The sequence below is a fragment of the Bombina bombina genome, chromosome 3, assembly GCF_027579735.1.
Source record: "Bombina bombina isolate aBomBom1 chromosome 3, aBomBom1.pri, whole genome shotgun sequence".
In the NCBI taxonomy this organism is placed as follows: domain Eukaryota; kingdom Metazoa; phylum Chordata; class Amphibia; order Anura; family Bombinatoridae; genus Bombina; species Bombina bombina.
The window spans coordinates 1,205,168,005-1,205,184,893 of NC_069501.1; the positions used below are offsets into that span (position 1 = coordinate 1,205,168,005).

The window sequence follows — 16,889 nt, forward strand, 5'->3', positions numbered from 1 at the left end:
AGACTAGGAAAGTCATAAGTTGGCTTCACTGTTTGGAAATGTTCAAGTAACTTCTGTAGTGGTAGGTGGAATTTTGATTTTTGGACATGGGGGCTGCAGCTTCTGCCCAGGTCTGTCTTTGAGGTTTGGGGGGATACTTGGATTGCTTGGAGATTGGCTGGTCTTTGTTATCTGGAGCTTGCGATGGTGGTATGCTTAGTTGCTTACAGAAAGTCTGTGTCCGCAGGGTCTTGACAGATATGGCACTTGCCATTTTTATTTATCAAGAGAGAGACTGGAAATCCCCATCTGTAAGGAATTTGCATGGAGCGTAGGTGCACGGCTAGGTGTACAAACTCATTTCTTTTCTGCAGGGTTTTGGCCAATAGGTCTTGGTAGATTTGTATGCGAGATCCCATGTGGGAGAAATTTGGCTGCGCTCTTGAAAAGAGATTTTTTTTCTCTATCCCTGTATGTCTGGAAGCATAGGATGACGTCCCGTGGTGGTTGGTGGTCCCCTGGTTTGGGGCGCAAGCATCGGTGCACTCTTTCCAACGGGATTTCCTCCATCACCACTGAATAAGTAATTGCCAGCGATTTAAATAAACTGTAAATATTTTGGTAATATCTCACCAATCACAGACTCCGGTATCCTTCTGATTCGCAAATTTTCTGTGTGTTCTATTTTTGATGTCGTCGAGTTTATTCTCAAGTTTTGTGAGTTGAGATTGTTGGTTGGTTATTGTCTGTGACATTTCATCCATATCTTTAACAAGTTCTTCCCTGTCATCTTCTAACACCTCAACTCTGAACCCCAATTAGTTAATGTCTCTTTTGAGATCTGCACATTCTTCCCGAATACAGACTTTGACTTGGCTTATCAGGGCCTCTATGGGTTTTAAGGTGATGCGGCCATCTAGGGAATTAGAGTTCGTTGGAAAATTGGGGTTTGAAGGGAGAGTGGGCGCGTCTGTTAATTATCTTCATCAGTTAGTACTGACTCAGTTTTAGGTTTATTTAGGTTCTTGAAGTAATTATTTACTGAGCTTGTTGCAAGCACCACTGGCTTTGTGTTCTTGTCAGCTTTGTTGGTTCTGCTGTGCGACATGTTTTAAAAGCTGCAGTGTGGCGATGGAGATCTTGAGGTGGCTTCGTTTTGAACTTTATATGGAGTAAACCTAGGCTTTAACAGGTTATAAAGATATGCTGAAGATGCTGGCTGTGGAACACAGTCCTTAGATCCCTTGTAGTTCAGTAGGAGTCTACCATGGCAGATAGTATATACTTTTTTATAATAAATGAGAGGCTGGACAATAGCATTATGTTCAAAGTCCTGTTGAAGCCTATTGGCAGTTAAGAGGTAGCCTGGTAATTCTGGTTGCTGGACAGATGACCCATGAGGTTTATTTAGTAAGTTTCATATGAGCTTTGTATATCAGGTGCGTGGCAAATGTAAATATTGGGCCTGCCTGTAGTGCATAGGTCTTTGATAGGTATTACGCCCTGTTGTCTCTGTGTGCACTCACTGCTGTGAAGTTGTGCTTATGTAGGCCTTACCAGTCCGCGTGGCCTTTAGTCTGTTACCGCAGCTATGACCTTATCGTGAGTCTGCTGTTGTCCCTCTCTGGCAACTCGTTTGGCGGTGGTAGGGTAATCTGCTTGTTAAGCCAAGTCATGGGCTCTATTTGAGGGCTGACTCAGGATGTGGCCCTGTCCATCTGGCAGATGCTACGATGCGTCATAGGCAATTTATTACCAGCCCTGCTTGTCGAGGGTCAGAAAGGTAACTGGTGTGTTCTGCGAGTCGTAGGCTACATGGGTTAGCCTGTTGCCTGCTCGGATTGAATGACTTTCAGCGTTTGTTCGCGGGTCCCACTGTAACTGTGTGTGGAGCTCTACACAAGTGCGGCCATTGCAGATTACTGCAGGCTCCACCCCCGTTTGCAGTGTTTTTAATACCTCTGCAATATTGCTCATTTTAACCCAGTTGTTTTTATTTGGGATAGATTGTTTTTTGAAAGATGATGGGACAAATGTGGTGATCCTGTACTGTCCTGGAATTCAGTCTGTATCTATGCCCACTAATAGCTTTGTTACATAGTTATCCTGAGAACATCCCCAAAGTACTTTTTATGTCATTTTTAAACTCTCAAGATTTAGGCTAAGCCCCTTAGTTCCAGTGAAGGGTCATCTTAATGCTACAGGATACAAAGACATTTTAGATAACTGGATGTCTCAAACAGTTTGGGGAAGGACTTTTCTTGTCCCAGTATGAAAGTGCCCCTGTGCACAAACTGAGGTCCATGAAGACATGGTTTGATAAGTTTTATGTGGAAGAGCTCTAATGGCCTGTGGAAGAGCTCAAATGACCCTGACGTCGACCCTATTGAACACCTATGAGATGATTTGGAACGCTTATTGCAATCAATACCCTCTCATCCAACATCAGTGCTGACCTCGCAAATTCTCTTTTGGCTGAATGGGCCAAATGTCCACAAACACACACAAAAAAATCTTGTGGAAAGTCTTCCCAGAAGTGTGTCAACTGTTATAGTAAAAGGGGGGCAACTTCATATTAATGTTCATCAATTTGGAATGAGATGTCCAAAAAGCTCATATATATGTTATGGTCAGGTGTACACATAAGTTTGGCTATAATAGTGTAAGTTATAGTAAGTAATAAAGATGAGGTAGAAACCCCCTCACTGTTAATCTAGTAATACACACTAGATCATTGTATAGCACTTCTGCACCTTTATTCATAGCCTCAGCTATCAGTGTTTCCACTGTAGTAGGGGAATTCTGGGTAATTGTAAGAAATAGTATTATAAATCTGGTTGATTGGCTCGAATAGGGAATCTCAAAGTAAATGTTGCTAGTAGTTTCTTCTTTTTATATTGGGAAATATTTATGATGCACAGTTAAAAATGTAATAATAGATAAATGTAAAAATCTTGACTAATATTTCATTCCTTTTCTTACTACTAGTACAATACTTCCTGACACAAGCAGGAAAAGTCGCCAGAAAACACGGACTGTGGACAGAACACCAAATCCAGTTTTCAATCATACAATGGTTTATGATGGCTTCAGATACGATGATTTGGGAGAGGCTTGCGTGGAGCTTACTGTTTGGGACCACAACCGATTGTCCAACCACTTTTTGGGAGGCTTACGACTGGGCCTTGGCACAGGTACCATAGAAACTGAACAAATTCTAAAGAAACATTAGTAACTTTAATAGAAAATTGTTGACTAGATTTAAGAAATATATTGAGCAAAGATTGCATAAAATTATATTTAACTTTTAAACTTTATTATTATAATTTATTACTAGATTATAATTATTGTTAGAGTAGTTTTCCCACACTGAAACATTAATTGAAATATTTTTAAATAAATATCATACACATAAAAATAAAAATCAATTAAAATAATAAAATAAATTTATTTTAGATCAGTTACTATATATATATATATATATATATATACATATATATATATACATATATATATATATATATATATATATATATATATATATATACACACACACACACAGTGATTTTTTGTAAAAGAAAAGGTGATGGTACTCATTGATTATTGATTGATATATTCTGCTCAGTAACTTTGAGAAAAGCAAAGGGACAACATTATTACAATGTCTTGATAATGTCATTATACAATGATGTATTTTGAACCCCCCTCTTGTGAAAACTACAGTATTTACTTAATGATTACAAATATTACCTGTTATGAGTTGACAGAGGTGGGGGTGATGGTAATCAGTAGCGTTGAGTACCCCCACTCCACAAAAAAAAAATATATATATATATATATATAATATTTCAAGTTAGAGGAATCTTATTGTATTGTCCATTTCATAGTCCAGATCCTCCATAAATGGATCAGTGATTCTTTCCTTCCTCCTTAAAGGGCAGACAATTTTCAAAACATTTCCAATTTACTTCTATTATCAAATTTGCTTTGTTCCTATGGTATTCTTTGTTGAAGAGATACCTATGTAGGTGTCTGAAGCACTACATGGCAGGAAATAGTGCTGCCCTCTGGTGCTCTTGCAAATTAATAACAATCTTATAAAACTGCTGCCATATAGTGCTCCTGCTATGAGAACGAAGACAAAATTGATAATATAAGTAAATTAGAAAGTTGTTTAAAATCACATGCTCTGTCTTTGTTTTTTTATATACCTTTAATATTCAAGTGCAGCCTTCTAGGGATAGTATTTCTTCATAGCTGAGTTAGTTACGGATGTACTGATTTACCCAGCAAAAAGTAATAAAGCTCATAAATACTAGTTTCACAATCATAAGGAATTTATTGTTCTTTTTAATACATAGGTAAGAGTTATGGTACAGCTGTAGACTGGATGGATTCCAGCATTGAGGAATCGACAATGTGGGAAAGTATGATCAAGGCACCGGATACGTGGATTGAAGGCCTGGTGCCGCTTAGAATGCTTCGTATGGCAAAACTAACTAAATAAAAGCAGAAGAGTGTTGTATGTTCAAGCATGTGTGTTTGAAGGTGCACATGCTTTCTTATTATATGTATAGCTATTGTATAAAGTACTCTTCACCTCCAACTCAAATCCAAACCTGTAAAGTACAGCCCTAGATTCGAAATTTAGAAATGACTTTGTGTCAACAAAATAAGATGTCCGCCTTTTTTTGTGATGATATGATAACAAAATGTGTTCAGTAGCAGTGAACTGTTTTCATAAACACAAATTTAGATATTTTTTTACGCAGTCATACTTAAGGCAGCAGAGATACTTTTTTTTGGTTTCACATATGTTGCTTTATGAACATTTGTTCTTGTCTCACGTATATTGGTATTTAGACTCTGGCATTTTAACACAAATCTGTATCAAACCTCTCTTGCGGTCTGTGGTTTTACTGCAAAAAGTAAAAATGAATCTTTATTATTAAATGTAATATTATTAAATGTTTTTTTTTTATTTTACAAAGAGTATAGCATGACAGAGGTTTTGCTTTTGATGGGTTAATGAAAGCTAAGAAATCTACAAACTTATCTAGTATTTACATTAAGTACTATTTGGTGTATTTTTGTTAAAATAAATCTGAACATATTATGTACTTTCATCACAGGTTCTGTATAAAGATAAATATTAAATATAAGAAAGTACATTTTAGAATAAATATGTAAATATGTGGTAATTAAATAAAAATAATTTACATTAACAAAAAAGCTTATGAATGTTTTTATTCTCTGATGATCATGTGTTTTATCTATTTGTTATAGGGACATTTTACACTACATAAAATCTGCAAAGAATGGTGCATTCAAAGCAAATATTAGTTTGGGAATAATATGCAGATGCATTTTTTAAATTATATTAGTTGTTTAAATATTGAAAAAATAAGTGTAACGTTTTAGTGTTCATAAAGCCAATAGTAACCTAGATGTCCTCTGCTGAGGCCAATCAGATTCAGGAATAGTTATAAATGGGTCATTAGAGTGTGCAGCCAATGACTATCAGTTATAGCATGGTTGAGTCTGCACTTACATTTGTAACAGGAATTGGAAAACCCACAATTTGTAGAAAAAAATTACAGGGAAAGAGGACAAAATAAATTATGAAAGTACAGTGGGGCAAAAAAGTATTTAGTCAGCCACCAATTGTGCAAGTTCTCCCACTTAAGAAGATGAGAGAGGCCTGTAATTTTCATCATAGGTCTACCTCAACTATGAGAGACAAAATGTGGAAACAAATCCAGACAATCACATTGTCTGATTTGGGAAGAATTTATTTCCATATTATGGTGGAAAATAAGTATTTGGTCACCTACAAGCAAGATTTTTGGCTCTCACAGACCTGTATCATCTTCTTTAAGAGGCTCCTCTGTCCTCCACTCATTACCTGTATTAATGGCACCTGTTTGAACTTGTTATCAGTATAAAAGACACCTGTCCACAACCTCAAACAGTCACACTCCAAACTCCACTATGGTGAAGACCAAAGAGCTGTCGAAGGACACCAGAAACAAAATTGTAGACCTGCACCAGGCTGGGAAGACTGAATCTGCAATAGGCAAGCAGCTTGGTGTGAAGAAATCAACTGTGGGAGCAATAATTAGAAAATGGAAGACATACAAGACCACTGATAATCTCCCTCGATCTGGGGCTCCACGCAAGATCTCACCCCGTGGGGTCAAAATGATCACAAGAACGGTGAGCAAACATCCCAGAACCACACAGGGAGACCTAGTGAATGACCTGCAGAGAGCTGGGACCAACGTAACAAAGGCTACCATCAGTAACACACTACGCCGCCAGGGACTCAGATCCTGCAGTGCCAGACGTGTCCCCCTGCTTAAGCCAGTACATGTCCGGGCCATCTGAAGTATGCTAGAGAGCATTTGGATGATTCAGAAGCGGATTGGGAGAATGTCATATGGTCAGATGAAACCAAAGTAGAACTGTTTGGTAGAAACACAACTCGTTGTGTTTGGAGGAGAGAGAATGCTGAGTTGCAACCAAAGAACACCATACCTACTGTGAATTATGGGGGTGGCAACATCATGCTTTGGGGCTGTTTCTCTGCAAAGGGAACCGGACGACTGATCCATGTACATGAAAGAATGAATGGGGCCATGTATCGTAAGATTTTGAGTGCAAACCTCCTTCCATCAGCAAGGGCATTGAAGATGAAACGTGGCTTGGTCTTTCAGCATGACAATGATCCCAAACACACTGCCCGGAGGAGTGGCTTCGTAAGAAGCATTTCAAGGTCCTGGAGTGGCCTAGCCAGTCTCCAGATCTCAACCCCATAGAAAACCTTTGGAGGAAGTTGAAAGTCTGTGTTGCCCAGCGACAGCCCCAAAACATTACTGCTCTAGAGGAGATCTGCATGCAGGAATGGGCCAACATACCAGCAACAGTGTGTGACAACCTTGTGAGATGAACTTTTGATATTGACCAAATACTTATTTTCCACCATAATTTGCAAATAAATTATTTCCAAATCAGACAATGTGATTTGTTTCCACATTTTGTCTCTCATAGTTGAGGTATACATATGATGAAAATTACAGGCCTCTCTCATCTTCTTAAGTGGGAGAACTTGCACAATTGGTGGCTGACCAAATACTTTTTTGCCCCACTGTATATTGTAAAGTTGTTTTTCTACAGATAATATAGCATTTTATAATACAATCTCAAAGTGTTTAATTTTCTTTTAACTCTTTATCAGGGCATATCAGAAATTATAGCCTGAAGTTGTGTGAGATGAATGAATTTCAATTCAAATGCTACTTTTCAGACATATTGTTCCTCACGCAGCTATACTCTATCAGAGCATAGAAATAATAAAAATTGTATAGTGTCCCTGTAAATTGTAAAGTCTATAGAACGGGCCTTCTTTCTCTTATATTTGTTTTGTTTATTCTGTTTTATATATCCTTGGGCCCTATATACTAACGACCGTGCGTACAAGGTTCTCGACTTAAAAACTTATCCGCACAACTTTGCTGAAGGGGCTGCGGACCCTGTACATTCACTGCCATTACACACTCCCTTGAGAGAAGAGCCTGTCAATCATCCTGAGCGAGTATGTTCGGGGTGATTTCAATTCACCACCTCAGAGGTGGTGGAGAGTGAACGAAACCTGTGTAAATCTGCCCTGCAAGGGCACAAAAGCAGCTTGCGTGCTTAGTACATTGAACCCTAAGTATTTTGATTATAAATCAGTACCCCTACTTATGTATCCAGTGCTAAAGAAATTGGTGGCATTTTACACATAAAAAAATAATAATAATAATGTTCCTAAAAGAAAGAAATGTTTATTTAAAAAAAAAAGCAATTAATATAATCTATGTAATAAATGCAAGAACTGATGAAGGAATGAAAAACAGTATTATAATGTTTTTATTTTATTATATATCATCATTTTAAAATCATATTTGCTGTCTGAAAAAAATCATCATTAATTCATTCTGTGTTTTAGGCAAATTAAAGGGATATAAAAGTCAAACAGAATGTTTAGTGATAATGTTTGTGATTCTCCCCCCCCCCTTTCTTTTGTACCAGAGTACATCCTGTGGTCAGAGAGAATGCTTATTTTTAAATCAAACTAGGAATATATGCAGTATACATCATGGAATGTCATATTTTTTCACAAGTTTAAAGGTTAAATATGGCTGGATTATAAGAAGTACACTAACTATGTTTGTTTTTTTGTTTATCCCTGGTGTTGTTGGTACACAGATAAAATAATGATGGCACCCAAGAACCAGAAGGCCCATTTAGTGCTAGATTACCCGTGGCACGCTATTTAGTGCTTTCTCTCAAGCGTAAACTTTACTAGAAATAATCTTTTTGCGCGGGTCAGGTTTGACATATATTGTTGAAAGTAAAAGGTGACCAAACATCTCGACTGCTTTAACGTATTCTCCCCATAGAAGTCAATGGAGAGTGCAGAAGGAAAAAAAAAAACTATTTCTCGTGCGCTAACCTGACAGGAGTTATGAATATTTCACATTCCAATGTTCTTCACATACAGAACAATGTAAATATTATTGTAAATATATCCATCTATATGTATATACCTATAACTTTATATATATATATATATATATATATATATATATTCCTATTACTATATACGTATAGATATCTGTTTTACATTAACATTATCACACACATATATTTATATATATATATATATATATATATATATATATATATACACACATATTTAAAATAAAAAAATATTTTTTTCTTATGTGAAGAACATAGGAATGCAAAATATGTGTAACACGCTTTGCGTTTTGTGCTTTAGATCTAACAAAGTGTCGGGTTAAGCACAAGAAGAATTACTAACCTCTATACGCGTTCTTGAAATATTAAATATATATATATTTATATTTGTATAAATGAAACCCCATCAAAACTTATTACTGCTAATGGAAGGAGTCGGCCATCACCATGTCTATGGAAAGTTTTTGGTCCAATCATATAAGCCTCCAAAACACAACTCCCATTGGTCTATGGGATTACTCTCTGAATTGCCTTTTCTGATAACCCTACAGAAGGATATATGCCATGAAAAAGATAGCATAGTAGTAATGTGTTTTCCAACATGTTGCAGTATTTAAAGGAACATTAAATGTAGGTGAAAACGAGTCCGCTTTAGAACCATTAGCAATACGGGTAAGAGCTAATATGAAAGGAATTAAATTTGCAGATAATCAGTTGCAAATATATTTATATGCAGATGATGTACTTTTCTTTGTAAATCAAGCAGATAAGCAGTTACAGGAATTGATGAAAATGTTAAAGCAATATGGTTTACAGGTTTTAAGGTAAATTATAATAAATGTGAACTATTATGGATAGGTAAAATTGTTAAATCGGAGAAAAAGTCACATTCATTTAAAAAAGGTAAAAGGGACAGAAAATTCATGATTCGACATTCATGATTTAGACAGATTTTACACAACATACAATTTTAAACAACTTTCCAATTTACTTCTATTATTTAATTTGCTTTCTTCTCATTGGCTCATCCATGTGTTCAGTTAGAAACCAGTAGTGCATTGCTGCTCCTTCAACAAATGATACCAAGAGAATAAAGCAAATTTGATAATAGAAGTAAACAGGAAAGTTGTTTAAAATTATATGTTCTACCTAAATCATGAAAGAATTTTTTTGGTTTCATGTCCCTTTAAAGAGACAGTTTACCCCAAAATGTTCTCCCCTTTACAATCAGGTAGATTACGAGTTTTGCGTTACGGCATTTAACGCTGAAAAAATAGCAATTCCAGCGTAATGGCCAGTAGCACATATTACGAGTCATGTCGGTATTGCTATACTGCAAGCATTTTAGCCTGAAACGCAATGTCCATTCCGCACTAAAAAAAATTACGTTTTTGTGTGGGATTTTCATAGTGCCGGTATTACAGGTTGTGCGGTGGGGCTAAAATGCTTGCGTTACAGCCTATACCGACACGATCCATACCGCCATCTGAGAACAGTATTTGAGTTTTGCGCAACAAAAATGTTTCACAAAGTACACTAACACCCATAAACTACCTATTAAAGCCTAAACCGCCACTCTCCCGCATCGCAAACACTTTTTAAAACTTATTAACCCCATATCTGCGCCCACCCACATCGCGACTATTAAATAAACCTAATAACCTCTAATCTGCCATCTCCAACACTGTAATAAAGTTATTAACCCCTAATCCTCCGCTCCCTGACATCGCTGCCACTATAATAGTTAACCTCTAAACCTCCTGCCTCCCACATCGCCACCAGTAAACCTATTAACCCCTAAACCTCTGGCCTCCCACATCGCCGCCACTAAATAAACCTATTAACCCCTAAACCACCGGCCCCCCACATTGCAAAACACTAAATTAAACTATTAAAGGGACAGTCAAGTCCAAAAAAAACTTTCATGATTCAAATAGGGCATGTAATTTTAAACAACTTTCCAATTTACTTTTATCATCAATTTTGCTTTGTTCTCTTGGTATTCTTAGTTGAAAGCTAAACCTAGGAGTTTCATATGCTAATTTCTTAGACCTTGAAGGCCGCCTGTAATCTAAATGCATTTTGTTTGTCACCACTAGAGGGCATTAGGTCATGTGTTTCACATAGGTAACATTGAGCTCATGCACGTGAATTTACCATGGAGTCAGCTCTGATTGTCTAAAATGCAAGTCTGTCAAAAGAACTGAAATAAGGGGGCAGTCTTCTGAGGCTTAGATAGAAGGTAATTACAGAGGTAAAACGTTTATAATTATAACTGTGTTGATTATGCAAAACTAGGGAATAGGTCATTAAAGGATTATCTATCTTTTAAAACAACAAAAATTCTGGTGTTGACTTTAAATTACAATTTAACTATCTTAAAATAAATTTAAAAAAAACTAACATTACTATTCTAATAAAATAAAACAATACCAATTAAAAAAACTAAATTACAAATTTAAAAAAATCTAACACTACGAAAAAATTATAAAAAAACTAAAATTACAAAAAATAAAACACTAAATTACTAAAATTAAAAAACGCTAAGCTTAGAAAAAATAAGCAAAATTATCAAAAATAAAAACAATTACACCTAATCTAATAGCCCTATAAAAATAAAGCCCACCAAAATAAAAACACCCCCTAGCCTACAATAAACTACCAATAGCACTTAAAAGGGCCTTTTGTAGGGCATTGCCCTAAGTTAAACAGCTCTTTTACCTGTAAAAAAAAATACAAAGTCCCCCAACAGTAAAACCCCCCACCCAACCAACCCAAAATAAAAAAGCTCTAAAAAAAACCTAAACCACCCATTGCCCCTAAAAGGGCATTTGTACGGGCATTCAGCTCTTTTAAAAAAGCCCAAAGCCCTAATCTAAAAAAAACAAACCCCCCCCCCCAAAAAAAACCCCCTAATACTAACCCCAGAATATCTACTCATGGTTCCTGAAGTCCGGACATCCAGCTCGGTGGTGAGAAGTCTTCATCCAGGCGGCAATATCTTCATCCATCCCAGGGAGGTCTTTTATCTTCATCCCGGCGGAGCCATCCTGGAAGCCAAAGACATCCTGCGCGGAGCTTCCTCTTCATACGGTCACCGCTGTACACTGAAGTTGAATGCAAGGTAGCCGTTTCAAAATGGTATACCTTGCATTCCTATTGGGTGATTTCATTCTTCAAATTCAAATCAGCAAATAGGATGAGAGCTTCTGAAATCCTATTGGCTGTTCAAAACAGCCAATAGGATGAGAGCTACTACAATCCTACTGCCTGTTCAAAACAGCCAATAGGATGAGAGCTACTGAAATCCTATTGGCTGATTTGAACAGCCAATAGGATTTCAGAAGCTCTCATCCTATTGGATGATTTGAATTTGAAGAAGCAAATCAGCCAATAGGAATGCAAGGTACGCCATTTTGAAACAGCTACCTTGCATTCAACTTCAGTGTACGGTGGTGACCGTATAAAGAGAACGCTCCGCGCAGGATGTCTTTGGCTTCCAGGATGGCTCCGCTCCGTGCCGCCAGGATGAAGATATAAGACATAAGACCTCCCTGTGATGGATGAAGATATCGCCGTCTGGATGAAGATGGATGTCCAGACTTCAGGAACCATGAGTAGATATTCTGGGGTTAGTTTTAGGGGGTTTTTTTTTTTTCATTTTTTGGGTGGGATTTTTTTTAGATTAGGGCTTTGGGATTTTTTTAAAGGAGTTGAATGCCCTTTTAAGGGCAATAAAAAAGAGCTGTTTAATTTAGGACAATGCCTTACAAAAGGCCCTTTTAAGGGCTATTGGTAGTTTATTGTAGGCTAGGGGGTGTTTTATTTTGGGGGGCTTTTTATTTTTATAGGGCTATTAGATAAGGTGTTATTGTTTTTATTTTTGATAATTTAGTTTGTTATTTTTTGTAAGCTTAGTGTTTTGTATTTTTCATAATTTAGTTTTCATTATTTTTTGCAATTTTAGATTTTTTGATTTTTTTCGTAGTGTTAGTTTTTTTAAAATATGTATGTATGTTAGGTTAATTTATAGTTTAAACTTATTTTTTTTTATTTCACAGGTATTTTAAGATAGTTATATTATAATTTTAATTTAAAGTTAGGGGGGTGTTAGGTTTGGGGTTAATAGTTTAAATTAGTGTTTTACGATGTGGGGGGCTGGCGGTTTAGGGGTTAATAGGTTTATTTAATAGCGGCAATGTGGGAGGCCAGAGGTTTAGGGGTTAATAACTTTATTATAGTGTTGACAATGTCGGGGAGCGGCGTATTAGGGGTTAATAGCTTTATTATAGTGTCAGTGATGTCGGGGAGTGGTGGAATAGGGGTTAATAACTTTATTATAGTGACGGGGATGTCGGAGCGGTGGAATAGGGGTTAATAACTTTATTATAGTGGTGGCAATGTCTGGGATCGGCGGAAGAGGGGTTAATAACTTATTAGTGTTGGCAATGTCGGGAGCGGCGGATAAGGGGATAATAATTTTATTCAGATGTCGGGGGCGGCAGATTAGGGGTGTTTAGACTAGGGGTTTATGTTAGGGTGTTAGGTTTAAACGTAACTTTCCCCCCCCATAGACATCAATGGGGATTTGTTATGGATATTTTTCATTCTGCACTTCAGGTTCAGGTTTTATTTCTAACACACTCTTCCCATTGATGTCTATGGGGAAAAGCGTGCACGAGCACATCAAAGCAGCCCTTGGATTTTGTGCAGTATGGAGCTTAATGCCACCATATCGCACGCACAAGGAGGCTTTCAGTAACTCGTAATGGCAACGCTATGGAGAGTGAAATAATGTAACTTTTTTGGCGTTAGTTTCTCACCCTGTTTAGCGCAAAACTCGTAATCTACCCGTTTTATTCCAATTATCCATTTTACCTGCTGGATTGTTTAAAATTGTTTACAAGTAGTTCACTAACCCTTATTTCAGCATTTTAAATAACTGATTTAGCCTGTGGTATCCCCACATATACTAAAAGTTTCTATACTTAAAGGGACACTGAACCCAAATTTTTTCTTTCGTGATTCAGATAGATCATGAAATTTTAAGCAACTTTCTAATTTACTCCTATTATCAAATTTTCTTCATCCTCTTGATATCTTTATTTGAAATGCAAGAATGTAAGTTTAGATACCGGCCCATTTTTGGTGAACAACCTGAGTTGTTTTTGCTGATTGGTGGATACATTCGTCCACCAATAAAAATGTGCTGTCCAGCATCTGAAACAAAAACAAAGCTTAGATGCCTTCTTTTTTAAATAAAGATAGCAAGAGAATGAAGAAAAATTGATAAAAGGAGTAAATTAGAAAGTTGCTTAAAATTGCATGCTTTATCTGAATCACAAAATAAAAAAAATGGGGTTCAGTATCCCTTTAAGTCCAGGCTATTGACAGGCTATGTACACACAGCTAGCAGAATAAATTACACTCCCAGTGAGTGGGGTGTAGAAAAGAACGTATAAAATATTAATTTTCAAGCCTTCTCTTTAAATATTGAGCTTTGGTTTACAGACAGATATAAGATAAGGAAGCATGTGTGTACACAAAGTGATAACATGAGTTATGATATTACCTACAAGCTCCACCAATTTTAATAGGCTGTGGTTTCAAAACACAAAACCAGCTATTTCATATTCACAAATAAACCTGACAATGCAATTTATCATACATTTTATACCCTGCACCTGGTAAAACAAGTCCTTTTAAATTCATTAAGGGAAAACAATGCTAAAATATACTGTCCCTTTAATCATTATTTCACATATTTAGGAGTACAAATCCTAAAGAATGGTATAGCTTAAATATGCCAAATATTATATTAAAAGTTATTGAGGAGCTGGAAAAATGGAAGAAACTTCAAATAAAATTGACAGGGAGGGAAACATCTTCTAAAGATGGTGATTTAACCAAAAATATTGTAACCTTTTCAAATAGTTGTGTTTCAGAGAGAGGATTATAAAAGATTACAAAAAGCAATTAGGAAGTTTTCGTGGCAAGGCAAAAAGACGAAGATTTTTATAAAAAATGATCTCAACCTAGAGAAAAGGGAGAATTAGCTGCTGCTAAGGTTATTATAGAATGGTTTATAGAAATTAATTATTCTACATTTTATGATCTTGAAGAAAGTTATACTAAAACCATAAATAAAAGATAGATAATCTCTTTATTAACCATTCCCCAGTTTTGCATAACCAACACAGGTATATTAATATACTTTTTACCACTGTGATTACCTTGTATATAAGCTCTGCAGACTTATTTCAGTTTTTTGACAGACTTACATTATAGCCAATCAGTGCTGCCTCATAAAAAACTCCACATGAGTGAGCACAATGTTATCTATATGGCACACATGAACTAGCGCAGAGATAAGAGGCGGCCTTCAAGGGCTTAGAAATTAGCCTACCTAGGTTTAGCTTTCAACAAAGAATAACAAGAGAACAAAGCAAATTTGATGATAAACGTAAAATTGGAAAGTTGTTTAAAACTGCAAGTCATATCTGAATCATTAAAGTTTCATTTTATATAATTTAGGCCAGATGGAACAGGTTCTTACGATATGGAAGAAAAGAAAAGCTAAACCATAACTTGGCTTTGGATAATTGTTGTGAAAAATGGATCAAATTGCTGGACAGAAATATAATAGAGGACCAGATTTAAAAGAGAGAGATATTGTAGACGAGAAAATGTAACAAAATATAAAAGTGCAAAAAGTTTCTAAGGTGCAAATGGGTTAAACACATGGGGCTATATTACAAGAAGTGGCTGGTTATTGCTACCGCAAGCTTAAAGGGACAATGAACCCAATTTTTTTCTTTTGTGACTCAGAGCATGCAATTTTAAGCAACTTTCTAATTTACTCCTATTAGCAAATGTTCTTCATTCTCTTGGTATCTTTATTTGAAAATCAAGAATGTAAGTTTAGATACCGGCCCATTTTTTGTGAACAACCTGGGTTGTTCTTGCTGATTGGTGGATAAATTCATCCACCAATAAACAAGTGCTGTCCAGGGTTATAGGAATAAATTAGAAAGCTGCTTAAAAGTGCATGATCTATCTGAATCATGAAAGAAAAAAAATTGGGTTCAGTGTCCCTTTAAGGTAGCAATTAGCTCTCAGAAAATTAACCAATAACCAGTGATCTGATCAATGGTTAATTCTCTAAAAGTGCCCCAAATGCCCTAAAAGGGCATTATAGTTTTTTATTTAAAAAAAATCTAGCATTTTGCGTCTCTGCAAATTTAATTTTGATTTCCATGTATCTTTAACTGACAACTTTTTGAAATTTAACCATGATTGAGTTGCTAAAGTTAATGGCAAAATTATGGGAGCAACAAATAAGATAACACAAAGTATATGGTTATGGCGCTGGGAAGCAGATGTTTGCTACTTGTCTTTTAGACAATAGTTGCAGTTTTATTCCAGCTGATCTTCAACCTCCAAAGAAACATTTTATTCATAGAGTTGCAATAAGATATAGAGGAGGTGGTGAAATTGTTTATGCAATCCAGAGCTAGGTGACAATCCCAATGATGGTGTAAATATGCAGATGATTTTGTAGGGCCCTGTTTATCTCATTTTAGAAACTCTTGGGTATTCATGTTCAAATCAATGGGTACTCTATGTCCTTTTAAGAATTTACCAATTAAAATCAAGACCATGCTTTTGCAATATATATACTCATACACACAGTTTATCAAGGCTCGATTATCCCAGGCATTTGAGCCTGGTTCCTAACTATTAAGTTCTTGGGCTACAGTCAGACATTGTTCCCTTCTATTGTAATGCTGCCCACAACTTATATTTTATTCTGAGTGGCACTATATGTAATTAGAAAGCTACAATTCCAAATGTGCTTGTTAGAAGGGAGTGAGTGCATATAAAAGTGACACTACAAGTTAGAAAAGAGAAGTGTGATGGTTTAAAGATCTTGGGCAGTAGTGGATACATATTTAAAATTAAGTGCCCACCACACACTGATGCCAACAGATGTTACTTTTGCCAACTGACACTAGTACTTGATTAAGAGCACTTGACATTTTTAAAATGCTTTTGCTTAAAAAAATGATGCCATTACATCAGGGCTTGACAAATATATGAAACAGACAACTATAGGCTCATCTTCCCTACTCGTCGATCTTCATCTGCTGCACCTCTCTGCCAATCCCTTCACTGGCTTCCTCTTGCCTCTAGGATTAAACACAAAATCCTCACCCTTACATATAAAGCTCTCAACTGCACTGCTCCCCCCTACATTTCAGAACTTGTCTCTAGATACTCTCCCTCCGGGCCCCTTCGATCAGCTCAGGATCTCCTCCTCTCCACCTCTCTTGTTACTTCCTCACATTCCCGTCTACAGGACTTCTCCAGACTGGCCCTCATCTTGT

The 16,889-nt window shown here is 36.3% G+C and overlaps 1 protein-coding gene across 9 annotated transcripts in view; it reads left to right on the forward strand.

The window, feature by feature from the left end:
- Window positions 1–5,211, forward strand: part of SYTL2 (synaptotagmin like 2) — a 260,784-nt gene extending 255,573 nt beyond the window's left edge. For all 9 annotated transcript variants that reach the window (XM_053708648.1, XM_053708653.1, XM_053708651.1 and 6 more), the window contains 2 exons: window positions 2,968–3,173; window positions 4,341–5,211. In XM_053708648.1, coding sequence (XP_053564623.1) covers window positions 2,968–3,173; window positions 4,341–4,486 — 352 coding nt within the window. In that variant the 3' untranslated portion in view covers window positions 4,487–5,211. The remainder of the gene's footprint in view (window positions 1–2,967; window positions 3,174–4,340) is intronic.
- The last annotated feature ends 11,678 nt before the right edge of the window (window positions 5,212–16,889 follow it).